Source organism: Zootermopsis nevadensis, unplaced genomic scaffold (genome assembly GCF_977971745.1).
Source record: "Zootermopsis nevadensis isolate Lab colony 2312 unplaced genomic scaffold, Znev_1.0 Znev_ptg000002l, whole genome shotgun sequence".
In the NCBI taxonomy this organism is placed as follows: Eukaryota; Metazoa; Arthropoda; class Insecta; order Blattodea; family Termopsidae; genus Zootermopsis; species Zootermopsis nevadensis.
In genome coordinates, this window is record NW_028259134.1 from 7335087 (window position 1) to 7356087 (window position 21001).

Below are 21001 nucleotides of genomic sequence, written 5' to 3' on the forward strand. Positions count from 1 at the left end.
CCACAAGACTTCCAGAAAAATGCACGGCAATTCATACAAACATAAGCGTTGCAGGCACGAGTAATTTAAACACCTGTAGTTTTTCAGGTATACTGTGACCTAGTATTATACAATTTTATGGAACAGCCTATTGCTGATGGCGACTCGGATAAAGAGTTTCAGTTGCGGTAGGATGAACTGCTGTTATTCCCGCTTAATTTTCTTAGAAATTTGGACTGAAATATGTTTACTAAATACGAGCTTTATTTTTGCTTCGCGCCTATATTTAACTTAAAGAACAAAGAACTTGTGCTGTTACCAATGTAAGATTAATAACGGATTCCTAGCTCAATGGCATGTGTAAATTTTTGGCAGTTTAATATGAAGGTATATTTGATGATTGTAATAGAAATGTTAATTTGGTCACTATTTAAGATTTGAGATTTTCACAGCGGTGACCCAGAAGACAGCAATGGAGCGTAGAAAAAGAGTGAAACACATACCATAGTTCCTCCACTGCACATAAAATGTGTGTTTAATGTTTATCGAAACCTTTGTACGAAATATTTCTTGCTGAGACAAATATCCAGCAAGTTACATTACAGACGCTCGCAAAGACTCATATAAACTCGTAGGTCTTCATGTAAAATACATTTTGTTATGATGCCATTTTAACCCATGTTCGGATATGACGACACGTGTAAGTAACATGTGACACTGTACTAGTACACTGTGCCAACGACAGATCAGAATCACAGAGCAAACATGAAAGCAATATCACACTATCCACCAGGCTGCAATACGTACATGAAGATTTCAAAGTTTTCACTGTTTCACTGTCTTTACTCCCTTTTTTAATATTTTGGTTCTACATATAAAAATCAAAAAGAAAAAGTATTTAAATTTCAAAGTGAAGTGACATGTGCAGGTAACGTAAAAGTGAACCTGACGATGATTGTTTGACAGTCAAAACATGTTCAAATGTGACACTCGTTGCTATTTTCAGTGACACAATGGGTCACTTACGCGGTAGGCTTTGGAAATTGCGTAAGAACTGACAACACTAAATAGAGCTATGTTAGTGAAGTCCTCATCCCGATGTCAAATTTGATGAAAATTCGTTAGGTGTTTCTCGACATGACGAAAGCTGCAATGCGAAAATTTGCAACATTCGTTATGAAGGCTCCAGAAAAGAAACAATTTCTACACTTCTTATTACATTAAATCTGTGTTCGTTAAAGTGTTTGCGACTATTTATTCTAATCTCCACATTAATTTCTCATGATTCTTTCATCCCCACTGTGGTACAGCCGGTTATATAACTTCCAAGCTGGTGAGATCCAATTTTGTGAAGCGCACGAACTTTCATAGCCAAAACGAAATTCTTCTAAACCACGACCAAGCGCACCTTTAAATCACGCAGCGAGAGTCACCCTACGGCAGAGCGACGTGTCGGTTTGGAGAAAAAATTCCACAAATTTTAAATTGCTATTTATTAGCTGGCCGTCACAGTGTCCGCGTGGTCTGAGGCGTGGGTCTTGTGCCGCTTAGTCACTGGGACCGTGTGTTCGAATCCCATTTAAGGCATGGATGTTTGTCCGCGTTTTTCTGTGTTGTGCTGTCCTGTGTATAGGTAGAGGCCTCGAGACGGGCTGATCACTAGTCCAAGGAGTCCTACCAACCGTCTAATAGATCAAAGCCAACGAAAAGTTGGGACCCGCAGATGCTTAAGGCACTGAAGAACGGGTCGCCTAAGTAAGTATTTATTAGCCGTTCAGCTCTTGCCGTAAATTCAATATCATATTGCTGATACAGGTTTACAGAAATTGTATGGAGTAAAGCAGTCTTGACAGGAACGCAAAAAGTGAGTCACTGGGGATAGTAATTTCCCAAGGAAATGGAATTTCTTTAGTGTTGAGAAATATTAAATTTCCTGTTCCACTTATGTAGTAATTAAGAACCGCATGGAGATGCCTGGTCACCAAGCGGAATGACACAATAATAATGAAGGGAATTAGTTTGCGGTGTGAAACTTGTACACATGAGGAAACACTAATACAATATAACATTATTTTACTAAAGTTGTATGGGAGATTGAGAATCACGGGTTAAATAAATGCACAGGACCAATGTTTTGTTGTTTGTTATGCTCATACAATTGGAAATAACATGCATTGCTGCGGGAAATTTTTTTTCCAATTTCTGCAATAAGAAAGACTATAATTCGTTTAACAATACTGGGAAACGCGAAAAAACATCCTAGCCCCAAAAGTGGTTATAAACCTTGTTTTGTGGCGTGTGGGTGGTACAGGTCGGAGAGTGTGCTGGAACCCCAATACACCTCTACACAGCATAAAATTAGAAAATATTTCAAGGTACTGCGCAGGATTCAAACGATGATCGAAGAACAGACCGAAAGATTAAAATATAAATCAATGAAGCTGGGTAAACAAAGGTCCTACCTGCAAAGCACCACAACAGCGGATCCAATACAATTTTTTCACAAAAATAAATGCAGAAAGTTCAGACAAAGTAATTTTGGTTTCCAAACTCCGCCTCCATTTTTAAGTGTCCGCCGTATGCACGAATAGAGACTCGTCAAAATAAATATGGCATTCTGCAAAACTTTTCAACCAAACTGGTAACCTTTCGTGCCGTGTGGATATTTGTACGAGATCTTACACAAACCAGTGCGGCTGGGGCTTGATGTTGACCACTCACCCCCCAACTAGTGCCGAGGTCAGGAATGAGTAGGAGCTATACCCTCCTCTCCCCCCAAGCGCCTACATGGCTCATAGTGGGACAGCTTTACTTTACTTACTAACATAAACCACTTTCTTTCTGCAATGTTTGCTTAGTAGTACAAATACTTAACAGTGTAGAAAGGAAGTTGGTTTGTCAAGGTCTCGTTCAAACTGTATTTTTTTAGTTCCATTATTCAAATTTCTAAACTTGCCTCTTTAAATCCAATTTGTGATCATTGTTCCACATCCTTTTCGGTCTTCCAAGCATTGACTTCGTATGAGGATGGACTTCCCTTCAAAATATTGTCTCCTGTTTCTACCTTCGGTGATAATGTCTGACCCATTAGAGCATTCTATAATCCACTATCCAGACAGTAATGGAAATTCCATACAAAGTTCCCTGTTATGAAAATCCTTCATTCATCAGTTACGCCGTCCCTCTTAGATCCTCTAGGCTCCTCAGCACTTAGCATTCAAACACTTACAGCTAGCTAATGGTAGTACTGGCACTGCCCACATATTGAGACGAACAACATTAACTAGAAAAAAGTTCGGCTCAAAAATCTCCCTGAAAATCAATACACGTCAAAACCTGCAACGAAGTGGAACTTGCGCAGTTAACCTAAACATAAAAATACTCTTATCAGAGACAGCTTGTTTAATGAAACCGTACCAAAAATTGATAAAGAGCTTCATAATTGTATGCTTTGACAAATATTATGAAGATTGGATGAAGAATGAAGGAGACTGACATAAATGTGTATATGGGGATGAAAAAGACTAAAATTTAGCTCCTAACCTAGATTGGAAAAGGCCACTTGGAGACCTAAAGATATGAAGATGATAATATTAAAACGGAACGAAAACAGGTTTTCAGGGTTTGAACTGGTTCAACTCACTCAGAATAAATTCCAGCTGTGGGTGCTTGTTAAAACGGTAGGTAATGAGTCTTTGCTCCTCATACCCTTTATATCGAGTAGCAGCATGTAACCATAACACATTTGTTACGCAGCAGCCCGAAGGATGAGAGCATATATTCTTCTCGAAACGTTGGCAGAAGATATGGTTTATTCACCATTCAGTCGCCTGACGCGGCTTGTAACCTGAGAGTCTTTCATAAACTTCAGTTACCGCGAAAGCTACAATTTATAAACTATAAGACAACTTTCCAACCACTTTTATGACTAATTAGTATTTATTTACAGGCGCGTTTCAGCCCCATGGGGCTGTAGATTCTACGGGGTTCTGACAATTGTGTATTACAGTCTGCACTGATGAGTGTTTGGACTTTGTCCATTGTATGGTATTCTAGAAACACACAAAGTTTGGAAGGCTACATCTGTCTTCGTCATCATGTGTAAGGAAGGCGAACGGGCACTTTCTCTATTGGGTTCTTTAGAATGAGATAACCTCAAGCCCTAGACCAGTGCCAACGGTTAGCTCTTTCTAACGGCCCCAACAGAGACCAACTTCATTCACATCTCACATGGAGTGAGCATACACAAAACATTGTGTGCAGCAATTAAGTACCGAGATCACAATGAGGAGGCGGTTTTAACAAAACATTTGCGAAAGTCGAATCACAACTACCACAATTAAGCACGTAACCAACAATCAGAATCCCAAAAACATTAAGACATTTGTACCATACAACTGCGTGCGTGTTTTAGTACATTACTTGTTACAACAGAGAAGAATCATTAATTGATTTCAATGTAGACCCATAGCAGCATAGACGAGGAATTGATGTGTCCCATTCAATTCCAAATTCCAAAAAAGTGACAGAGGAAAAGCAACAGCTCCTCGTTTCTGACCATTCTGAATAAGAAATGTACCTGGAAAATATTTACGTATATGGATTTTAATACAGATTTCTTTCACACATATTTTAATTGGCCTCTTTAGTTCATGGATATCAGAAATTCAGTGAGAATGTTATACAAGGAAACACGGACTTTCTTTGAGTCTGATTCTGTACAGGCCCGAGTTTCTGTCTCGTTCATAAAAGTCAACCTTGTGCAAATGGTAGACACATGGGCGCAGAGGTGTGAAATATACGAAGATGTGAAATAAATGACGAAGAGCATTCAGATGACACGCGTAGAAACCGACTCGGATAATAAATAGACATTTCACCAAGTTCTCGGCGTTGACGCCAGACGACAGAATGTTCTATTTTACAAGTGCTGCTACATTAGGTAATTTTAGAATTTCTAAAGACGATGAGAATAAAAAAAATGTAAAGGAAAAAGGGATTAAGATAAGAATAAATCGTTCAGTGCTAAATTTCCACTATTTTCTACTAGCCTCACATAATACTGGTTTAACAAATTTTCCATGCGCTTTAATTGCCTTCATTTGACCACATAAAACGCCAAGTCCCTATGCTAAATCGGGTTAGTAACGCTCGTCTTGTTGAAGTTCGGGCGGCTACGTACACGTATTAACGACAGCAAATTTAAGAAGAGTACAAAGGCGTATTCCGCATCATGTTATTGGCAATTTCAGAATTATTAATAAAACATAACGTAAGTAATCTTACTCAGACAACTTGAGCTTCAAACTACACAAAATATATAATCTTAAGAGTCTCCTTAAAGTGCCGTGTATCAATAGTAAAACGTCAAAAGTCACAGGATCGAATTTTGGAAAAGTCAGGATTTTGTCTTTCATGCAGCCACCGTACTGCTGTTTTACATTATACAAAGAATTATTAAACTATACGTTTTTATTTCTGTAAATCTACCACCACACATCACACGTACGGCCTACTGTAACTGGAACGCTAGAGTCGATACCTCATCACAACCGTGTACGTCCGTCATGTTGGTATTATCGATTGTAAGAAATTAAAAATTGCTATTGTAGGATAGTCTCCAATGGCATGACGACCATACAAAATTTAATATAAAACCGTTCAGCGATTATCGGGATGAATCACATCAATGTGTTTTCATTTCATACACAGTGCAAAGAGCACATAAAAGAAGCTGGGACATAATGGCGTCCGATGACATCTTCACACGAATTTTTAAGACAATCGTTAATTAGTTTATAAGTATATCCTTCATTCACGGGAGAAAATGCATTAAAATATCGCATTACCGGGAGGCTATATCAGCATATGTCATCTCTGAAACTAGTGAATTCATTTACATTAGATATCGTATTTGGATTTAAAATAAATGTAGGACGAATTTAACCGATTCGTATCGACCCAATATAAACTCTAATTTGTATAGAACTGAAGCTGAATTTAACCAATTTTTTCATCAACTGTTCATCGTACACAAAGCTTGTTGCATGATGTAAGATATAGCAGAGTGAACTTGTTTTTCTCTTACCAGCGCCTCGCTCGCTGATACTGAAGATGAGGACGCTCGTCTTGCCTGCAGCACGGTACTGTTTATAACTCCGTATTATACATGTTTTAATATGTAGAATATTTAATGAACTATAAGGAGATGATAATGTTGCGTCATATTGTGATGATTATAATTGTTTAATTTTAACCGTCTAATCACAATAAAATATTTTATTAAATATTAAAATATTATTATTACAATTAACATTTAATATTTAAAATATTTAAAATATATTACAATATATTAAAATGATGCTCTTTCTATCGAAATGTTCGATTTACAATTAGAGCATCATCTTTTTCACGACATGTTTAGGTTTTCAATGAACCATCTTCAGGTGTATAATCAATATAAATTTAAATGTAATATTCTATCCTCTTCCGATATTTAATGGACATCTGACGAAGGATTGCATTTAGAATATTACATTTAAATTTATATTGATTATACACCTGAAGATGGTTCATTAAAAACCGAAACATGTCGTGAAAAAGATGATGCTCTAATTGTAAATCGAACATTTCGATAGAAACAGCATCATTTTAATATATTTTAATATATTTTAAATATTAAATATTAATTGTAATAATAATATTTTAATATTTAATAAAATATTTTATTGTGATTAGACGGTTAAAATTAAACAATTATAACTATAAGGAATTAAACTGTATTACTCCATGCAGTGTAATCAGCTTTGGAACGACGGGTTCTCATGCGATGTATACTTCTTTTGAGTACATATTTCCATTATTTTCAAATGAGACAGTAAGATGAAAACCATTTTAGGTAAAACACAATCATGATCGGAAGAGTAATACGCAACCATTCCACTTCCCTGACAGTTTAATTATTTAGTTTAGAGGCTGACGGCATGTACCACATTGACCATACTACACAGCGCAACAACCCAGAAGACACAAATCTTAATTTACAAGTCTTTAAAAACAAGGTGCTAAAGAAAATATTTGGACCTAGAAAGGATAAAACAAGTGGCGTATTTAGAATATTTAATAACAAGGAATTGCGTGAATTATACAGGTCACCTGTCAGAGTGAGGACAGTGAAATATGGGACGTTCCGATGGGCTGAGCATGTAGCATTCATGGGGAAGGCAAAGGGTGCATGCAGAATTTTGGTGGGGGAACCTTCTGGAAAACAACCACTGGGGAGACCAAGAACGAGGCAGAAGGGTAATATCAAGATGTATCTTAAGGAGGTTGGCTGTGAGGATGGTAAGTGGATGGAGTTAACTCGGGATCGTATCCGGTGACGGGCTTTGGTGTTGTCGGTGTTTGACCTGCGGGTTCGGCTAAAAGTGAATTAGTTAGTTAGTTAGTTAGTTAGTTAGTTAGTTAGTTAGTTAGTTAATATTCAACAGTGTGATAGTCAACTGAGTGCATTGTTGAAAAGAAGGGATTCGGTAGAATGACAAAGCACTGGGCCTTTATTTCTTGAGATCATACAAAAATAAAGCAAAGATACGGTTTAACAAACAAGACCTCCTCTTTATAAACAGACTTACCTCTTTCTTCACGTTCCGAATCAATTTCTCTTTGAAATCACTATCTGAAAAACAAACGACAACAATTAATACCAAGAATTACAATCTGTATCCTAACCAAATATCAAATGTATATAATAATTAATGTTGACACATTATTTTGCTACTTCACATACATCAATTTCTGTTGTTATTAAAATACATACACATTTTCAGTTGCTGCTCTTCGGGTTATGTACAAAGTGGCTACGTTTGATGACAATCAAGTAATATTAACGTTAATCGAATATCGAGTGACAGTTATTGCGCTTGTAAATATTTACAGTATTCAGCGTACAGTTATATGAACAAGTAATAAATTTTACCGCAGTGTCATAACACGGTTAGATTTCGCTATCAATAATTCAACTGAAGTAATTCCTTTATTTTAAACTGCTGACGTAACAGTGGCACGAGCCAATTACTGCGCCAGTACAAGAAAATTTAATAGAGAGATAACAAAACAAGACAATAAACATAATAATACATTCCAATTCACGTTACATACTAATGCTTAAGTACCTAAAATAGTAATTATCGATTAACAGATTTAAACCAAAGATTTATGCTGAAAAGTTTATCAAACGTGTTGGCGAGAGTTCTGTTACACATCTCATTTGCAGCTATGGCGTAATTAACAGAAGGGCATTTCCTGAGTGAAAATGAAGTGTAGGAAGTACTAGGGCTTCTTTAAGTTTTTGTTTGAACACTTCCAACAGTTTCCAATAGCAAGGGGCAAGTAATGAAGCCATTAATTGCGTTCCTTATGATTAAAACATCAAAATAACGCCGTCTTTCATGTGATGTGTTCAATTTTTTGTTTTCAAAAGTAACTGTAATCAAAAGAATTATAATTTTCTTTAATGATATATGGTATAAAACTTTCTGAATACGTTCAAATTTGTTGGAGTCAGTCTTGGTAAGAGTATTGAAAGCAAATGAAGCGTATTCAAGTTGTGATCCAACTAGGCTGCAGTAAATCATCATATTGCTATTATGATGATGATGATAATAATGACGGCAGTAGCAGCAGCAACGATAACGATAATAATGTGATAATAAATGTACCAGTGCGGGAATTTTGGGGAGCTCAAGGAAATGTCTTTGTGCGTAGATTCAATACTGTCCATAAAGCTTCAGATCATACGTCAATACTGTTTGCTTCATGGGATTTTCCACTCCTGATATCGACGAATGGAAGGACACAGTGACCTGATGAAAAAAAACACACACACAAACACTCACCCCATGCAACAGTCCTTCATGAGGTGCCGAAAGTCGATCAGTAGGTTAACAAATTAATAAAAACTGACCACCTTTTGCGGAATCTCAACATTCATTATAGTCTTTACAAGAACCCGCCTCTAGGTCCTATCCTGTGAAAAGTCAACTCAGCCCACACCCTCACAGGCTACTCCTTCCATATGCAACGCAATGTATTTTATGAACTGCACACGCCGAGGTCGCGGAAACGACCTTATGCTTTCTGGTTGTCCCAGTAAAGTGTTGTATGTGTATGCTACCTTTACTGCCCATCTCAACCTCCTTCAATTTAACGCCCTAACAATAGTTTTCGAAGAATTTTATTCTTTAATTTTTAAGCTTTTAGATAGGACAGGGGAAGACAGAAGACTGATCTGAAAGGTAGCATGCATTCCCCGACTAATGCCTATTCTTAACTTCTTCAAAAATATAGTTTTTTATCTATGTCTATCGTTCCCAATTAGCCTATTTAAACTTGCGGAAATTTCTAAAGAATTTATTAGATGTATTTTCCTTTTGTGTCTTTGTGCTGCAGTCTGATGACCGTAACATGCGTACAGTTCCGTCCGCTTTTATGCTTAAACACGTTCTCAGAAGGAATGGTCTATGGAAAATTCGTCGACGTACTTCAAGCAATTAAATGCACACATCTGGTATTTCGGATCATCGCTCCCTATTACGACCCAGCATAAAAATACATGATATAGAACCAGCATAAATGTGCATTTTAAATTATCTCAAAACTGCAATAAATTTTTTATTCTTAATTCGTACGACACAAATAAATTCTCATAGCAAATCGTTCTGAATTTATATTTTTAAATTACACTTACACATATATATGACAATTATAGTGTTACATAATCACTTCGCAGCATCCCCTTATGTTTTGACGTTCTGTTTTCAAATATCTTTCTAGTATCCTAACGTACAGAATATTTATAGACTCGTCATTTTAATTAATGAAAGCTCAGTTTTATTATTAATCAATATAAACTGTATATTATTATTTAAGCTTATGTTAATGTCTGAATACTGCTGAAAATGCCCTTCTGTTAATATCCAAAAATGTTTGCGTTCTGCCATTTTATGTCATATTATGCACGTTTTCCGGTTTATGCTAATGGTAACTATTGTGACAAGAGTACGAAGTACCGCTGTACATCCTTTCCAAGACAGTTATATTCATAAATCACAGGTATTGATGTCCATTTGTTTCTGACAGAAATATATTGTCGAGAGAGCAGATCAAAACTGCAGATATTACGCCTATATTAAATAGAGGCATATATGTAGAGAGTTTCTGAAATCATGGCACCAATTCAGGGGCGTGTTCTACGCTCAAAAAGAACAACGAAGTCTGGGTAAATATGGGTGCTTGACGTTTTGTCTTTGACATATTGTACGTTTCATTTTTAAAGAAAAACAGGTAAAAACCCTCCACAAGGAATATTTGTTTACACATCACTGATTCAAGCTTTACAGATTACTGTTTTGCTCAAAATGTTGACCGTGTGCATCTACTCAGCGCGCTGCGCGTCTCAGGCGTTCAAAAGTCCCAGTCAATGTTAAGAATTACTCGCGTCCATCTCTTTTTTTCTGTAGGCTATATTAATTCCGCAGTAGCATATACAAAACTTTTAAGATGGCTCCATAAACAAAAATCCAGAGGGTAGTCTCACTGGCCGTAGTTCGAAAACGAAGCATCGAAGGACCCCTTTTTTCAAGGATATTTCTCTTCGTTCTATGCACATATCACGGCCCTAAAATGGTTTCGTGTATTTCAGAAACACTCTGCATATAGTTTGTAATAGTTAAATTCCGCCTGCCCGTCCGTCCGACACTGTTCCTCCAAAGTGACACGTCGTAAAAAAAACGATAAAGACAAACAAAGATCCTCTTGAAGAAACAATCCCCGAAAAATTACCGACTTTCTCAATTAAAGAAATTTGGCAAGTGTGTACAAAAAAACTTTCACAACGATGCATTTCTCCCGGGACAAAATGGCAAAGACGAAAAAGTTCGTCTTCGAGAAACAACTCCGGAAAAATTACTGCCCTTCTAGTTCGAAAATTAAGGCAATGGGTGTTCAAAGAGCAAGAAACGGCGTGTCACAGAAAATTTTCGAATATACAGAATCGTCCTCTTGGAGAAACAAAAGCGGAAAAATTGTCGACTTCTTTTTTCAATTTGACAATTAGACCTAAGGGAGACAAAATATTTACACATCGGCGGAGTCGTATACAAAATTGAAAGAAAAAAATATTCCTGTTGTAGAGGAAACCACGAAAATTATTGACTTCTTTCTGCTTCGAAAATAAGATACAGCGGTGTCGAAAAAAGTTGTAAAAATGAGCGTTTGTCTCAAACTGTGTGTCGCAGAAAAACTTAAAACACAAAAACATCCTTTTGTGGAGAAAACCCTCGGAAAGTCATTTATATTTCACCATTTAGAAAATCAGCCCCGATTTTTCGTCGCAGAAAAATACGAAATACTGAAAACGATCAGCGTGGAGAGACGACCAAGAAAAAAAATATCGTCTGCCATTTTGAGAATGTCACAGGGGTGTTCAAAATCTTATACAATGGGGCATTTCTCCAAAATTGTGCGTGGTAGAAAAATATGGTAACGGAGGCAGTATGATCTCTGAAACGTTGGTTAACATCGACCAGACTACACAGCGCAACAACCCAGAAGACAGAAATCTTCATCGCCCTGATGACGGAGGCAGTATGACCTCTGAAACGTTGGTTAACATCGACCAGACTACACAGCGCAACAACCCAGAAGACAGAAATCTTCATACTCACCGCTGTGAGAACCTCAAATCTCACAAAACATTGTTGTTTCTATTTCATAAATTAGGATAACGGATCTCCAAAAACTTGGCGCTTTGTATAGGAAGTGTTTTCCTAAATGAAAATCCCACCTTATTAAGATTTTCGTTTCAATCAACTAAAAATTTCTAACGGTGAATCAAAGAAAAACATATTTTTTGATTCTCATTGAATTTAAACAGATACTCTTAGTAGACATTTAAGTAAATCAACTTACATATTGTAAAATATACACAATATCAATAAATTTTCAAACGAAAGATTTATAATTATGTACTAACTTTTGTGTAAGGTAATGAAATCTGACATTACGCAAACAGTAATATTCTACCGACAGAGACCAAAATTAAATTTGCCACAGTAACTCCAGGGGTTCTCAACCATTTTCGCTAGCGTACCACTATTTCTAATTTAACACATTAAATGTACCACTAACCCAATGCATTCAAGGAAAACTTATTTATGTTAATGTTATCTTTGATTTTCTTACTTAGTTCGCGTACCATCAGTGGTACGCGTACCATAGATTGAGAAACTCACGTTGTCTTCCACATTGTTCTGAATTCGCAGTTCAGAAAACATCCAGCCATTCGATGCCATATAACCTTCGTATACGATAAGGGCTGCAGTTACAAACCTAGCAATCCACTTTTGGCAAAAATAAGTTAGCTATTGTACGTGGTTCCCCAGAACATATACAATCCTTTCGCTTCTAAACCGACGTGATACGTTGATTTTTAATCTGCAAAGCAAGAACAATCTATAACCTCGTGTTATATTCAAACTCAACATTCTCTACACAGGCAATGGCTGGCACTGAGATTGTAATGCTTCCATGTTAAGAATGACCAAAACGTTTTAGCATTAACGACTTCTATTTCTTTCCTACTTTCTCGTATAGGCTGAAGTTGTAAGTTTAATATGAAGTGTGGACGTTAGTGTGCAACAGAAATTACACCAACAAAGGTACGGAAACTTATTCAACACTCACAGAGCCAAGGAACTCGGATAAGTTTCCATTACGTTTCTACGAGCTCAAAGCATTGTATAAATGTGGGTAGGTTTTATTCTTTCTCTGACTCCTATCGAGAATGTCTTCAGTTAAGGAAGGCTATTAACTTTTACTGGGATCTTTCCTGCAGATATTCCAAGAGCAAGATGCAACCATAAAGAAGTGATTTTCAGTGTATCACATTGGCAACGAAGCAAATCAAAGATCTGTATAATATTTTCTACAAAACTGACGGAAAACTGAAACTGTTGCTGAAATGTTTTCTTTTCATCCCATTTTGTGAAAAGGTCACAGATCTCGAAATACAGTTCAAAGCTTTAGGTTTACTACCTGAACATTATGCGATGACCTTTTGTGGGAATCTCATTACTGCTTGTCACAAAGCGTTCCTAGGAATATTGCCTTAGATGCCTTATGGAGTCTGCTGCCCTAGTACGTATATGCGGGGACCGGACGGCCACAAGTATAAAGGGCAGGTGGTGGACATGTAACCAGAAAGTATGAAGAAAGAAAATATTCAGTTTTGAAATTCAAATGCAATGAAGTTCATTACTGCACAAGTTCAACATCAAGCTGAATCTTATCTAGGAAGAAAGAGTCGGCCGCGGAACCTTTGTGCAGAATATTTAACTTGAAGTAAAACTTAGTATTTGGACATTCTTCAACAGACGTGTGCTCCAGGTGTCTGGAACTAACAGCGCAGATACAGAAGGAAAGAGATCCTGCAGATGAACGGAATCGCAAAGTTCCAAAGAGAGCAAACGTTTTAAGAGCAAGCATTTTTTTTGCCTGGTTAAGAACCGATGATCTGGCCTTGTTGCACTCAGTTTTTATTGCCAAAAGACCTCGCCGTTCGCTTCCGGACCAGACGGTTTACAACAGCCTCCAGCTATATTTGTATAATTTGACCATAGCTGAGGGTTTTTCAAACTGATAAAGTGATAATGCCCACAGTTATTGCTTGACAGAGGATGAATTTGCGAAGGGGTCTAATCAAATAGCATCTGCACTGTATACAAGAGTTCCCGGTCTGAAAACTAGGCCTGGAGACGGGCTACACGAAGGGTTTAATTTGTTTCAGTAGTCGGACAATGCCTTAAAATAGGTACAAACTACTGCTGCTGTTCTTACCACCACAGCATACGCAAATGACCCTGCAATTCACGCTACGGAGCAGGTTTAATTGATAAAGCACCGTTCAGGAAACAAATACACACATAAATATATATTATTTTCGTTGCTAGTTCCGGTACGGAAAGTCTGAGAGCCTGTCTGATAAATTATACAATGTTAACATTTGAAATTTGTATTGCGTAAATAGTGAGCACAAGGAACGTGAAACGTTCGGTAAGATTCAACAAAATGCAGTTTCTCAACCCAAAGGCCATCACATACTACGACACAAAAATTAAATCAGAAGCATGTCCACCCCATGCAACAGACTCTCCTAAATTTTTACGTGAGACGAGCCGAGGTCACATGTTCCTAGGCCGGTATCATGCCACTTGTGCAAAATATGTGCAGGTGTGAACATCGTTTAGCTACTCAACGAGCAGAACGTGTGTTCATTCTCGAACATTACTTCGCATCGTGTTCGTTAAGCATGTATTAATAGCAACTCATATCCTGCAAATGAAGTACCGAATTGAACAACACACCGACTGGTAACAAAATTCGTTTGTCTGTGATAAGAGCTCATCGAGCGACAGAACATCTGAAATTACGGCCACACCCATTTCAAGCAGTATATCAGCTGAAACAACGGTATATGACTGCTAGAATTCAAGACTTAAATTGGTTTCATCATTTTGTGCATCAAGGGGTTCATACGTAGTAGTTGGGTTTGCGTTTTAAGTGGAACATTGTGTATTTATCCTATATCTACTGTTATTGAAATAATTAATTTGTAGTACAAAACAGAATTATTATGCCTATTCATCGTTCGCAGATACAATTGTATGAGCATTTTGCACCAGCATAGATAATATTTGCAATAGAGTTTTGTTTCTTAATTCAATCAAACATTCGGTAAATTATAGTCCAGTTACCTTTCTGTGTGAACCTATTGAAACTCTATGCGAAACAACTAACATAATGATCTTCCCCACCACAAACATTCTAAAGCGTTTGGCTTAACGAGTTGGTAATCAACTAACATTCTCTAACTGCAAACTTGCAACAAAGCACGAGTAAGTAGCGTATTTGGGTCACCCACCGGCTGCTAATATGATCGCTTTTTATCACAGTACTTACCCCGCGTCTAGATCAGTGGTATTCAACCTGGGGTACGCGTACCCCCGGGGGTACGCGAAGACATCTTAGGGGGTACGTGAAATTTAAAAAATATATATATTATTTTATGATAAACACTGAATAATCAGTAATGTAATTTATTTAATTTATTTTAGATGTAGATTATATACTATGTATAACTTGAATTATACACCAACAACTTTGGGGGTACAAAGTTGAAGAGAAATTATATCTGGGGGTACGCGAACAAAAAAGGTTGAATACCACTGGTCTAGATGATATGAGACTGACACACTAACGAAAATACTAAGTGATGATATACCTACACATATACATACATATACGTATACCTACATTCCCTAACAAAATAAAAAGTCTTGCTATATGAGCACCTACATCTCATTTAAACAATGATCAAACAAAACCAAGGCGCTATATATGCAAATCTAAACGGTTTTAAAAAGTTAGTATTCACGAGATGGTATGCGTAGAAGTGACGTGGCTCAGCCTGAAGTACTCGTTTATGAATCCTGGTTCAGTCTGGCAAATTGCTCTGTAGGGTTTCCATGCGTGAAATGGATACAAGGACTATAAGGTGTTAGACTCAACGTCGCGACTGGGAGAAGATGACTTGTCTTCTGGGATGTTGCGCTATGTGGTTTCCTACAAAATGACCCAACGTTTCCGAAGCCATCGCTCTGATGATAAAGGCAGTAAGCACCGCTGAAACGTCGGTCGATATATAAAACACTACATGGCGCAACATCCCAAAAGATTCGTCTTCATCTCCCCGATGTGAGAATCTAAAAATTTGTTTGTGTGGCACTCCTAACTCCAGTCTCAGCCCGGATTTTACTTAGTTTTCACGGTTTTCCTCAGATCATAAAACAAATTCTAGGGGAACAGATCACAACCAGATTCCTTAGTTCGATATTATTCTCAATTCATCATTAACAACTGGCCTACCATTTAACGCTGTATATTTTATACAGTGGAGAAAACGTCGTTAAATAATATTTTAAAGAATAATAAGACGTAAACATTTTATCGTCAGTTATGGATATTGTTGGTCATGAATGAATGAAAGAATGTGAACTGAATGGTAGGGAAGAAATACGATAAAACTTTCCCAGTGAAACATAAATCAGAAGTCTGCTTGGAACTTCAGTCATCATATGAACGAATATATGTAAGGGTTATGAAATAATGATTCATTTATCTCTGTAGTTCTTGAAGTAAAAACATGTGCATATCAGAACATAATATGCGAATTCACAGGTATCAAACTACACGCTGAAATTCATCGCATTCAGAAACTTTTTGAGTGAGTTTCGTAACGTGTGAACTTTGAATGACCTCAATTCTTGCGTGGGTTAGGGCACCCTCTTTTAATGGTTCCCGAAAAGTTGTAGAATTAGGCTAAAATAACCAGTCACGGATTATTTCACATATTACTCAATATACTACGTAACACCGTGTGGTTTATACTCTATAGTTTGCTTTCGTAAGTATTATCAAACGTTTCGGGAAAACATTCAAGTTGTCACCTTCACGGTGAATGAGTAGTGGTTGGACGAATTTTAGAAACCTTTATATAAGGCGGGTAAAAGGCGGCCACGAGGTTAGCAAATATCAACTGTCGGAAAGCTACAATATGACATAGTAAGTCAATTTTACCACTTCATTTTCCGAATATTTTGATCCCACGTGAATCTCTGCGACTAGTCGCACATTCCTGTGTAAAACATACAAAGTCATGTATGTTATGGATATTGTCTAACTTTTAAAATGTGCACATGTACAAGAAACACAATATCCAATTCGTGTGGTTGCTGTATGCATCCATTCAAGTCTATAGCAGAGCGCACATAAAACAGCATAATTCTTAATATTTCCAGTTCGTTCATATTCATCCAAAAAATACTAAATGTCTATAGGACTAATTCATTCAGAATTAACTCTGTTTCCAAACACATAACACGTCCTAATCCATGGAGGAGGAAGACGAAATGTCATTACAATGAAGTCACGAGGGTAATTCAGTTACCTTTTATCCTTTACACTCGAGTATATTAAGTAATATGAAGAGTTTTTAAAGGCATCAAGTGTAATATGCACAACGTAAACGGTCATTTACCTTACCGCAGTCGTCCCCAACCTTTTTGTGCCAACAGGCACATTTGAGAGTTTATAAGATCGTGGCGGGCACCAACCAATTAACAAAGCCAAATTTTCTTTTCTCTGGACAAACAAGATATAGACACCAAATAATATACAAAACAACACGACGTTTAATGATACAAGAAACCAAGCAATCAAAAATACGTAGTTTTATAAGTACAATTATTATTACTCAAGTGGGAAGTTAGTGTGATGTTTGGCGCTGCATTTCATCGACCAGTTTTTCAAATTTGGGAGTATGGGATGGCGTTGCTGCTCGCAAATAATCGTCAAGGTGGGCGTCAGTAAGTCGAGCTCTGTGCTTTGATTTTATAATATTAATGGTTGAACGGCCTTCATTATTCAGTATAACCTCTTTCCGTAACAACGCGGGCACCCAAAAAAGTCTTGGCGGGCGCCATGGCGCCCGCAGGCACCGCGTTGGGGACCACTGCCTTACCGCAAACAATTTTCACGTGGTGCACTCAAACGAAGCACTGGCAACCGAGTCATGGCGGCATAACCGTTCCGCCTGATGTGGAATAAAATCTAACTATCAAATAGATTGGGTAATTTTTTGGATTTGGTTTGAAGTAGCCTATCTTTGTAAACTGTAAGTTGTAAATTACCAATGCAGTTCAAAGCATTATAAACTCACAATAACTGAAGTGTATGTAACAGCACAAAGATAGGACTCACAACATTTCGGCTTCCACGCATGCTGCATATTTTCTAGTTGATTTGAGATTATAATTTATTAGTCAGCAAAATAGGGACCTGAGATTTGGAATTATAATTAGAGTTATAAAACCAAGGAGGATGAATTCGGACGGCAGAATAATAATAAAACAAATCATAAAATAATAGGATAGGGATTAATCTGGCTCAGGATAGAGACCAGTAGCGACCTCTTGAGCAACCAGTAATTATCCTCCGGGTTTCATAAAAGCGAAGAATTTGTTGACCAGCTGACGGACTATTTACTTCTCAAGAAGAACTACTCATAGTTGAGTTGTGTATTGTGAAATATTTCTAACATTCATGCATCAAATATTATTGTAATTTAAAGCAGTGCGTCTCAACCATCGGACAGCTGACGGTCCGCAAATATCGATAGATTATACTGTATTATAAACATCACACGTAAAAGTACTATTTTAAAACTAGAGACTTTTTTGTTTCCTTCGTCATAATCATCACAAGCCTTCCAGTGGTTTGCTAAGGTTTTATGACACTATCTCCCCAAAAATCTTGACTCTTGAGCGGGACATTCGAAGAGCCTAGTTTTCCCAGTCAGCTCTGTGATCCTCTGTGAATTCTGTAACTGGATGTACAATTGCAGTAGAGTCCCGGTTATCTGACCTCCGGTAATTCGACATTGCCGTTTCGGAACTCCATTTTATCAGTAGTCAACTAGCATGTAGCGGCGAGAATCACACTCTCTCACCACTGACCTTCTACATTTTACGTACACAGATGCTTCTGTGTGCTTTCGTTAACGGTTTCGATTACACGAGTGCACCTGTGCTTTCATGTTTGTTGACGGAAGTTACCAATTTCTCTAAAGCAGTAATTTCTTTAGTTAACATGTCAAGTGAAATGAAGGAAAAGTCGATGTTTCCATGGAATAAAATCCTGAATCCTTACAACGAATAGACAAATTCGAAACCATGCGAAAAGTGGCAGAAGAATATGGTGTCGGCTGTGTTGCTGCTGGTGACTGGAAGAAGAAATGAATTAAATTGAAAAGTGGTGCTCTGCTAGAGCTTCTAATGAAGTCCTGAAATAAAAAATGAAAGACGACGAAGAAGTGTGTACACGTAAAGGAGAGAGACGTTTCATTTTTGTAGTTCACACAAGAAAGTGAGAAAGGCAAAGACGAACAGCTGACTGATAATGACGCAGTATATCTTGTGAATCACGCTGGCGACGGAGATTTAGAATACAATAACAAGGAACCAGAGAAAGCTGATAAATGAGTCATAATGAGGGAATGAATTCAATGGAGAATGCACTTGCTTACCCTAAACAACACAGACGACCGCTACAGGCGTCCTACTGTTCGGACGTTGGCGTGACCTTGCCGCAAAGAGAAGGAAGGAAGGCTGGTGAGAAGCAGGTACCCAAAACGAATTAAAATAACTCCTTCATCTAAAAATTTACATTATGTAGGATATTAGTTTTGTTTTCGAGATGGTTTCATTTGATGCCGTGATATATTTTCCTTGTAATTTAATAATATAATAAATTGTGCGACAAATTGAGTTGATATTTACCTTCATCTTTTTTATTAGTCTTAATATTATCCAACATTATCGATTTTCCGATCGTTCTCGGTCTCGTTTAGGTCGGATAATCAGCCTCTAGTGTACTTCCTCTCATGAAGTATACTAAATTATTTCAATAGTCCAAACCTGTATAGCCTGCTGTCCTCATGAATTTAATTTCCTTTCAGGCACTAAATAGTTTGTATTAAGTATTACTACTTTCTTCCTGTCAGTCTTCTGCCGTTTGTGTTATGACCGGCCAAATATTAAGGAAGAGGACGTGGAGTTTTAGGGCAAGTCGCTGCATCTCTGATAAAGAGGGAGGATTAACCGTGTTACAGACTCCGAATACTTGGAAGACGAGTATGTCTGACAGTTCAAAATGTTTTAAAAGCCCTTGTGCATTACGTTTAGTTCCGAATGTTCAGTATAAGAATTACAAAGTCTATTCCATATTAATACAACAAAAAATCGCTACTTTTTTACGTAGTAAATAAGCATGTTTAAACGTGCCAGATTTAATTATATTTGTACAATTTTACTTGTACGGTACAATGTGGAGTCAAGGTACTGGTCGTCGGGAAAACAGTTACTGTTTTACTGGTCCTTAAATCAGAAAACTTTGCAAACAATTACATAAAGGCCACATGCCGAATTGTCTTTACCTTATTGCACTGTCGTCTGGTGTTGTAAGTGAATCATTACAGGTTAAGTACAAAAGTTGTAGTCTACATACGGCGTTTTGTGCAATGTGATTCAATTTAAATCACTAACTGAACAGATGTGAAAGATCGCTGTTAGTGACAACAACATAAAGTCTAAATTTTGTTACCACTAAATGCAAAAAATAAAATAAAAACCACTCCTCACTTACCAGTGCACAACGCAGCCATGTTGAAGTCCGGGTGAGCGCGGTGGATTGGGTGTGGAATTATTTAAAACGTAATTAAAATAACGTATGAGTTTTCACCTGCGAAAATTCCACACACTTCACTTAATTTTGGACCACTGCCATGTTCGGCAGACAATTAACACCCACTATGCGGGTGCTACATGACAAGTAACCGAATGCACGTTCATATTTCTACTCCTTTGTACGTGTGCGCACACCGGCTGATAAGAAAATCGAGCGTGTTTTGTTTCGTCCCTCTCCAGTTCGCACACACTTGCTATCTGCCACGGAAAGCCCCCTCTCCTCCCACCATTCTCCCTCTAACAACATGCCGCGGTCGATCAATGGCATAGCCTTTGGAACGGATATACGACCCACTATAAAGAGGAGGAAATCGTGATGATAAGAAATGCAAGTGGCCATGGAGTGTATATTATAACAGTGTAGACCGCAGTAGTTTTCAAATGGGGAATTAGAAACGACTAATTCAGCATTTTCTTCACTCTAGACGAATTGATCAGACTGTAATTATTTTGATATGATGATTTGACTTCAACGATTAGAGTCCTTCATGAGAAGGTGATAGCAGCTCGGATGGAGGAGGTCGCTTACCTCGTGTGAAATCTATACGTTCATAATTGTGTTCACAAGAGCTTGCCATGGTACTCCATTCCGAACCAGCTGA

General features: G+C 37.5%; 1 protein-coding gene across 3 annotated transcripts in view; it reads right to left on the bottom strand.

Annotated features, from left to right (window-relative positions):
- The window catches only part of LOC110839438 (small G protein signaling modulator 1-like), a 94649-nt gene extending 74070 nt beyond the window's left edge, over positions 1-20579 (bottom strand). For all 3 annotated transcript variants that reach the window (XM_022083621.2, XM_022083619.2, XM_087348561.1), the window contains exons 1-2: positions 20299-20579; positions 7614-7657 (exon numbers count right to left, since the gene is read on the bottom strand). In XM_022083621.2, the coding sequence (XP_021939313.1) occupies positions 7614-7657; positions 20299-20317 (63 nt within the window). In that variant the 5' untranslated portion in view covers positions 20318-20579. The remainder of the gene's footprint in view (positions 1-7613; positions 7658-20298) is intronic.
- Between the last annotated feature and the right edge of the window lie 422 nt (positions 20580-21001).